Source organism: Lepisosteus platostomus, chromosome 7 (genome assembly GCF_059453375.1).
Source record: "Lepisosteus platostomus isolate fLepPlt1 chromosome 7, fLepPlt1.hap1, whole genome shotgun sequence".
NCBI lineage: Eukaryota > Metazoa > Chordata > Actinopteri > Semionotiformes > Lepisosteidae > Lepisosteus > Lepisosteus platostomus.
In genome coordinates, this window is record NC_142617.1 from 12,826,347 (window position 1) to 12,834,985 (window position 8,639).

At 44.1% G+C, this 8,639-nt stretch overlaps 1 protein-coding gene across 5 annotated transcripts; it reads left to right on the top strand.

The window, feature by feature from the left end:
* Positions 1–85: 85 nt before the first annotated feature.
* xndc1n (XRCC1 N-terminal domain containing 1, N-terminal like) lies at positions 86–8,360 on the top strand. 5 transcript variants are annotated; one of them, XM_088639334.1, is made up of 9 exons: positions 86–328; positions 1,974–2,112; positions 2,251–2,406; positions 4,021–4,190; positions 4,576–4,676; positions 5,111–5,331; positions 5,956–6,040; positions 6,703–6,860; positions 7,540–8,360. In XM_088639334.1, the coding sequence occupies exons 3-9, from the start codon at positions 2,277–2,279 to the stop codon at positions 7,767–7,769; spliced, it is 1,095 nt and encodes a 364-aa protein (XP_088495460.1). In that variant the 5' UTR covers positions 86–328; positions 1,974–2,112; positions 2,251–2,276; the 3' UTR covers positions 7,770–8,360. The 5 variants fall into 5 exon arrangements, with proteins under 5 accessions (XP_088495460.1, XP_088495462.1, XP_088495457.1 ...); XM_088639336.1 differs by lacking the exon at positions 86–328 and adding an exon at positions 746–983 and having other exon boundaries at positions 1,902–2,112; XM_088639331.1 differs by lacking the exon at positions 86–328 and adding an exon at positions 746–983.
* The last annotated feature ends 279 nt before the right edge of the window (positions 8,361–8,639 follow it).

Below are 8,639 nucleotides of genomic sequence, written 5' to 3' on the forward strand. Positions count from 1 at the left end.
TGCAGCCCGTCAGCCAATCACATCCGGGGAAAGCCTGGAGAAGGAGTGTTGTAGTAGGTGTAGATTGGGGGGTGGGAATTGGATTGCGGATCGCATCACGTTAAGAAAAGGAAAAGACTGCAATTTATTGTATTCACGTATTTCCGTCCATCGAGCCTGCGCTGCTGTTTGAACGCTCGCAAGAGCACTTCAGTTTTCATGTACAGTTTTGAGCATCAATGTCTAATAAATGTTAAAAAATGATGTCGAAGACAAGTAAGAGAGCAGAATATCATTTGTCCCTGCAACACCGACATTACTGCAAACTTAAAGAGCTGATGTGTTACAGGTAATGTACTGTAATACTATTTTTGGAGATAGGGTGGAGAGGTTTGGGTCATGGTGTGTAACCTTTTGTACGCTTATAAAAACAAACTTAATAAACAGAACATTTCTGCAAACCCATTATGATTTTGAAAGGAAATATTTCGAGTCGTATTATATCTATATGCAGATGCATCGTTTGACAATCCAAAAAGTTTCAGGTCTCATGCCAAAAATAGCGTTAATGGTAACACCCAAGAAAAATACATTTCCCACAATTCCCTTGCACACGGCAGTAGTATACCGCTTATAATAAAAACAAAACTCTCTATATATGAGCGTGTGTTCTCTTTACAAAAAAATCAGAAACATTATATTCAACGTAATCAGAACTGCAAAACCCAGCCGCAGTAGGTGTAAGTCAAGGGTCAGAGGTGAAAGGTTGGCGGGAGTTTGGAACAGCTGTCATGAACAGGGTGCGCTCAGCGATGACCCACGGCGTAATACAGCTTGAGAAATATAAATACATTCGCGTATGATTTCTCTATGTTTAATCATCTGCAATAAACAGCTAAGATTAAGTTGTTCAATAATCGCAGCGGAAATCGGATATTAGATTAACTAAAACTTCGTTCATGGCTCCAGTGAAAATTAAACATATCGTTTCTTACTCCTCTCAGGTAGGTTTTTACAGTGATAATTAACTCGTCTTGATTCTTAAGAATCAGTAGCAATAGCGCTACAGCAATAACTTCAGTGTGTCTATACGTCAGATTTCGAAATATTACCTTTTACTGTATTTGTACTGTTGTTGAACCCTTATTGTTGTTTTCGATTATCAGGATACAGCGGTCTTTTACGAAAGTGTTTAACTTCTTACAATGTGTTTACATAGTTCAGTTTTCTCCGCACAAATCGTGGGGCCTAAACAGAGTAAAGCAATTTAAATGTTCTCGAACAAAATACAACCCTTGAGGGTTAATTGTGATCCTCTGTGCTCCTCCCCCGATGGTTGAATTTACTGCAGCGCTCGTTGACATCTTACATTCTAGGATTTTAAGAGTACATTGAGATCGGATCTTCCCACAGTAATTACAGGTCTCAGACGCAAGTCATTTCAGTTGACCACACAGCTCATGACTGGAATGAACCAACAGAACAGGCTGAAACTATGCAGATTTGTCTTCGACTCAGCTTTCAGTTATCAGGTTAATTCACTACCGCTGTTCGATTCCTGTACCTGCCATTTCAATTTTGAATGGTAGCATTGGTTTCTTTTTCCTTTTGTGCTTATCGTTTTGTTCCCCGTGCTGCAGTGGCGTTAAGAACTAGTTTGCTCTGCCCTGTGAAAAAAAGTTTGCTCTCAAGTGCCTTATTTAGTTTAAGGGTGCCGGGTAAATTCCACTCTGAAGTCCCCCCTTAGTTCAACCGGCCAGTCTCTCCCTTCTCCCCCTGAACTGCTGTTCGTGTAGGAACTGCATTACACTGGCTGGTGAAGCGGGTCCACTCCTATATGTAAACTGTAAATCTTCGGGATTAAAAGTGGTATATAAACCCAGTGAATTACTAGTTGTTATAAAGCAAGGCTTAATTAACAGGCAACACGGATAACGAATTGGTGAGGGATCACAGCAAGCCTGTCTTCCTCGGCGGGCCTGTTTGTCTCTCAGGACCCGAAGAGCAGTGTGGAGAACCTGCTGGTCGGAGACTCCGGGCGCCCCTGGCTGTGCAGTCCCCGGGACCGGAGCGGGGTGCTCAAGGTGGAGCTGCAGCTGGACAGGGCAACGGCTATCGCGTACATCGACATAGGTGAGGCAGAGCGACACGTAACCCAGCACGGTTCAAGGAAACGGCTCCACTGTTTTGTTGGTTTTTGTATCCCCCCCCAAGGCATCGCCCGTGTTTTTTTTTTTTAAAAGCGTTGTGTCTCGCTGGCTTTGGGGGCAGGTAACTGTGGCTCGGCGTTCGTCCAGATGGACGTAGGGCGCTCCTCGTGGGCTCAGGACCAGCCCTATGTCACCCTGCTGCCCACCGCCACCCTGATGAGCCCGGCGGAGTCCAGGCAGGGCAGCGGCCGCATGGGGGTGCGGATGTTCAAGAGAGGTAGGCAGGACTAATCCCGCCGCCCTTTCTCCTCGCCCTGCCTGTGCGACCGGGAGATTCTGTTCTTATTTAGCTAATTCGAAACACTTCATCGTGCAGTCATTACCCCAACAGAAGAAACTGTAAAGTGTGATTTAAGTATTTCCGTGCTTAGGAGTTTTTTTTTAATGTCTGCTCTTTGGCATGATGATAATGTGTATCTCAAATATGAAAATACAGGGTTTAGTGGATGCCCAATCAATCTTAATTTGTTGGACTGGGAAAAACGTTATTTAGGCTATAAAGGTGCTGTTATCTCATTTAACTATAACGGAATGAGACTTAATTCCGATGAGGATATCCTTTCTCTTCCCAACGTATACCGCCATCACACATCTTAAAAGATTGAATGAGTATTTTCAATGGCATTGGTGATTCCAACATCAGTGATGCTCCTGTGAATTGAAAATCCCAGCTAAATCTGTGAGGCTGCTTGGCTAGAGAATAGATCTGTACACTACTGTGGCTTAGCGTTTTGTTTAGCGTTTATGGAAAGGAGATGGTGGGGCAAATAAAAAAAGACAAAATAAAGCTGCAGTTTCTTCTTTCGAAAGTGAAAGATTAAGTAGCTTGAACTGCAGGCAAAGACTTTGAAATATTTATTCCATTTCAGTTGTGGCATGGCTGTGGTAGCTGCAATCATCTCTTTTCCTGTACCTTTTGAAAGTTGTGATAAAAGACTCCATTAGTGGTTTTTAAAAGCTGGTTGCCTTGTCGGAGATCGTGCTACACCCTAGTAGACTAGTAGACTGATAAACACAGAGGTCAGGGCTGTCCATTCCTGGTCCTGGGGGGTCAGTGTGTCTGCAGGGTGTCCAGTCCTGGTCCTGGGGGGTCAGTGTGCCTGCAGGGTGTCCAGTCCTGGTCCTGGGGGGTCAGTGTGCCTGCAGGGTGTCCAGTCCTGGTCCTGGGGGGTCAGTGTGCCTGCAGGGTGTCCAGTCCTGGTCCTGGGGGTCAGTGTGTCTGCAGGGTGTCCAGTCCTGGTCCTGCGGGGTCAGTGTGTCTGCAGGGTGTCCATTCCTGGTCCTGGGGGGTCAGTGTGTCTGGAGGGTGTCCATTCCTGGTCCTGGGGGGTCAGTGTGTCTGCAGGGTGTCCAGTCCTGGTCCTGGGGGTCAGTGTGCCTGCAGGGTGTCCAGTCCTGGTCCTGGAGGGTCAGTGTGTCTACAGGGTGTCCAGTCCTGGTCCTGCAGGGTCAGTTTGTCTGCAGAGTGTCCATTCCTGGTCCTGGGGGGTCAGTGTGTCTGCAGGGTGTCCAGTCCTGGTGGTCAGTGTGTCAGTGTTTCTTGAAAACACCAGTGTAGAAGTTGTCAAATGGACCCAGTTAAGCCAATTATAAGCTGATAATTTATGTTTAATGATTTAGTTAATGAGCCACGCTGGAGTGAAAATCTGCACAGATCACACACTGGTCACACTGGTCCTCCAGGACCAGGAATTTTTCACAAACATAGATTGCAAACCTGCAAGTACAGTTTAACTCCAGCGGCAGCAGCACAGCCTATCTGCCTGTGGCACAGATGACAGACGATAGGACTGGAAATTAATTATTTGCCCTGCGTTTGTCTTTCCCGCAGCCGATTTCCTGTCTCTAGGTGCGGATGAGCGCTGGGATAGGGTACGAGTGACCTGCAGTCAGCCCTTCAATAGGCGAGCTCAGTTTGGCCTGTCCTTTCTGCGCATCCGCAGTCCCCCCAGTGTGGACGAACAGGAAGTGCAGGCTGATGGGACAGGGACAGACAATCCGGTATGGCGCAGGGCGTCCTATACTAAGCAAGGAAAAAACTGGCATTCCAGAGACCAGAGACTTTTATTTGCATCACTACTGCTTTGCACAGTGGTTATCCAATGTTTTAAACATACATTCTCTTCACCGATAAAGGATTTAACTGCTGTTGTGTATACCTCTTTGTCTGCTGTGCTTAATCTGCCATGCTAGCATACTAAGAATGAAAATTACTTACTCATTAACAATTAATAATTTACAGCAGGAGGAGGTACTGTAATGATACAGTTATAAAAAATCCCACAGTAAGAAGTTGTATTTTAAATACAATTTAAGACCTTACACATTTAGCAACACAACTTCATAAGTGCTTTTTGTTCTTTGTTGTATGGTTTCATTAAAATAGATGTCTCCGGAGCAGCCAGCTTCAAAAAACATTGGACTTCAAGTTCAAGAATGGCTGTCCAGTCCTGCTGTTCAGAGGACAGTCTTTGGACAGAAGATGGGGTATGAGATAAGCATGTGTCACACGGATGTTAGGATGTTCCTGAATCTAAATGTCATGTTACTGCATAGAAAATGTCTGACTTGTAATTACAACTGTCTGGAATGAAAGGGTAATTGTAAAATGTCCTGTTAATGAGCTAACCAGCTCAGGAGCCACAGATAAGTATTGTCAGAACAGCAGAACAGCAGTGTTAGTATTATATTAGGATTGTTCAACTTGTTCTCCTTGGAGAGCTGCAGCCCTGCAACATTTCTAAGAACCTTAAAATGATAAACAAGCAAAAATCTAAAAAGCTGTGTTAATAAGAAAATCAGGGCTTCCTGAAACCGTCTCAATAGAAGAACCAGCTCTAGATTTTGGATATCTGGATGTCTTCATTTCCGTTCGTCAGGATTTGAACTCACCAGAGGGTTGCTTCCTTCTCTCTCCGCAGAGAGAGTTCCCCGACATCCGTCCTTACAGACCAGTGGCTTGGGGATCGGGGTGAGAGAGCGCCATTGAGGGAGGGGGAGTATCTGAGCAGGACGGCCCGGATGCTGATCACAGCAGCTCGGACTCATAGGCATTCCCTTCCTCTGCCCTCCCCCAGCATGGCATCATCTGACATACAGGATCACAGTGAGTGCAGGCACCTCGCACAGCCCGGCCACTGCGGTGAGCATGACTCAGGACTCCTTGGAAACTTTTACAATAATGAAAGTTACAGGGGAATTTTTGTGTTTTGGGGTTGGAAGGAATCGGTATTGATGAGCGCATTTCAAACCCCAATAAAAGTAAAATGGACACAGTCAATTGTAAAACCTCCAATTTACATCACAAAACAGATTCTATTTGCAGGTATCTGCAGGGCCATACTCTGCGATTCAGAACGAGGCAGCAAAACGTCTGGTGAGGTGAAGAGGCCCTGTAACATTATAAACAAGCAGGCTTCTGAATACATCTCTTTTAATCCAATAGAAATATTGCTCTTGACTTAAAGACGGTTTTGCAGACAAATACTACTTGTTAACACTTCTGCAGTGAAATATCTGCTGCACAACCTGTAGTTATTCGCTCCTACATCGTACCCACAGAATGACAAATTACTTCTAGCTCTGCGCTACTGAATTCACTTTCAATACATTGTGTTTTCTTGCAGAAAAGCTTTGTTATAATAATGGTGCACAGCGTTTTACTGTAGGGAGAAATCTACTGTATGGGCTCAGAAACGGGAATGAGTCATGTTAATGCAGCAGATTTTCATTAAGAATATGGACACCTGCCTGTCCTCTTTCTTAGAAGAGGAAGCTGGTGCCGTTGTTCCTGGCTCTTCAAAAGACAGACCCATTAGAAGACAGAAGAGAAAACCTGGATCAAGGAAGTGGTACAGTTCCCATTATTTTATGTGACATCGTCTGGCACTTTGAAAAGATGTTTTCGGTGTCATAAAACGGCGACGGCCACTATTTACAATTTAAAATCACTATATCTTACCACATTCGAGATTCAGTTTTTGATGATTAGGAAATAAAGATCTCCAGGTTGTTTTGAGGCTCTTGCTCACAACAGTGTGTGTTATGTTTTTCAAGTGACAATGTAATTACATTTTGATCTGACAATATGTATAGCAAAAGGTCAGGAGGTTCTTTCTAGAGGCAAAAATGCTTCTATGTAGTATTCTGAACTTTCTGAAGGTTTTGCAAACCTTCATGCAAAACCAACCTCAATGCAACTTTTTAGGGTTTAGACATTGTATTTGTCCGTCCCTAATAACTGAGCTAAAACTTTTGTAAAGCAAACAAATGGCATTGAATATTAATGCAAATAAGGAAATGGATGCGGTTTGAGATAATGCATTATTGGGATTTTTGTCAACTTTTCAGCCCCAGAATGCTTGACTTGCAAAATTGTATGTGAAATAAAAAATAACAAAAATAGTTGTTGCAGTCAGCAGTTACCGTGACTTGTGAATATATTCTGTCTCGCGGTCCTTCTTGTCTGTGTGAGTCAACAAACGCGATGATCTTTTCTGCTCGTATGTACCAGGCCAGGTCAGGCCAGGGGCGCTGGCCCCTGTAAAGTGGCGAGACCTGCGGCAGACGAGGAGCCAGCTTCATCGAGCTCTGTGGAGAGCCGCCCCGCAGGTTCCCCGACGGACGATTTGGAGACAGGAATTCCAGAAACCTGCTGTCCCATCTGTGAGGGTGAGCTCAGAGGCTCGGAGCCTAGGTGCTTTACGCATCTGCTGCAAACCACAGACTCCGACAGAGCCTTCGGTTATTGGCGAAACGTTTGTGTTCTGAAACCTGTTCGCCAGGTGATTCGTATTAGAAAGTCTGCTTGACTACATAGCCTGTCGGAGTGTCAGTACAGTTAAAGTCTACAACGTTAAATTGTAGTCTACCACCGTTAAAGTCTTAAAGTCTCTGGGGTTTTTAGTTACCCTTTTCACTGTTTTTTTAACCTTTAATTCAAACAGTATAACGGTACAATACCGATACAGCCATTTATGGCCTCTCATTACCAATGACCATTGAAAATGAGAGAGTTGCCCACCCTTCCACATAAAACACACCTGTTTTTCTAATGACAACGTTCTCCAGCTTGTATAACAGCTGAATCCTGGCTAACTTAAAAAGCGACAGGACTGCTATCAAAGGCCACGATCAAGCAACTTAGTTGTTTTTTTCCAGATTTTTAAGAACTATATTTTCTTTTCACAAATAAATACAGAAAATCACAAAAAAGAAAACTTCCCAGTATTAGATATATACCTAAAAACAGTATATATGCACACGTCTAGATAAGAGTACAAAAGCAATAGCGTTTTCAGATAACTGCCTATGTTACTCAAGTACCAAGTGTCTCTGTGTTTCTTCCTAGGGTACTTCAGCCCAGACTACCTGCCCCTTCATGCTTCTTCCTGCCAGGGTGGGGTGCCGCCTGCTGCCCCGGGTGTGATGGGCAGTTTCACCCCCCCTCAGAGCCCTGGCTCCGAGCAGGACATGGTGCCTTGCCCACTCTGTTCCTTCAGATACCCGCTCGCTGAGATCCAGCAACATGCCAGCAGCTGTGGTGACCCAGAAACGCCCAGCTGGTTATGGGTGGACTGAACAAACCTTCATGATCTGCATCTGTCCTGTAATAATCTGGGTGGAGCGGTGGCACTGTGGCTAAGGACCTGCATCTGTGGCTGGAAGGTTGCCAGTTCAAATCCCGCGGCCCACAGAGGAATCCTATTCCGTTGGGCCCCTGACCAAGGCCCTTAACCCCAACTGCTCCAGGGGCGCCGTATAAATGGCTGACCCTGTGCTCTGACCCCAAGCTCCTTTCTCCCCGTCTGTGTGCCTGTGTGTCTCATGGAGAGCAAGCTGGGGTATGCGAAAAGACAAATTCCTAATGCAAGAAATTGTATATGGCCAATAAAGTGATCTTATCTTAACACATACTGTAAGAAGGCATTGGGACTACTGTGACTGTGATTGAACACCCAATTCTATAATTGTTTACTAGAGCTGGGGTATTGCTTCCATGAATAATGCATAGGGTACAATGAGACGTTGTGACTAAGTGAGTCGAACATGGCACTGTTAGCTCTTTACTTGTAATAATAATAATGCTTGGCTTTCAGATGAATCTCAGATTTGTATATAAGACAGTCATTTTGTTTTCCTGCTCTTAAAAATAAATCTTTGTACAAGTTTTTTTGTGTAAAAAAAGAGTGGAGATAATACCTTTTGTTTTTGGAAAGTATACTCACATTTTCAATTTTAAGTAGATATCTACATTTAAAGGCAAAGCAAATGATAATTAAGTCTGTCCATAATTGTAAGTTTATGATATTAGAATTTTGTAGATGTTAATTTGGAAAGGCAGAGCATTATTACAGACATATATAAATAATAGTTTGTTCCTTGGACATCTTGAAAAAATTAAAGGATCTCATCTCATTTTCCTCTGTGAGAAACGTCAATGATGTTAAC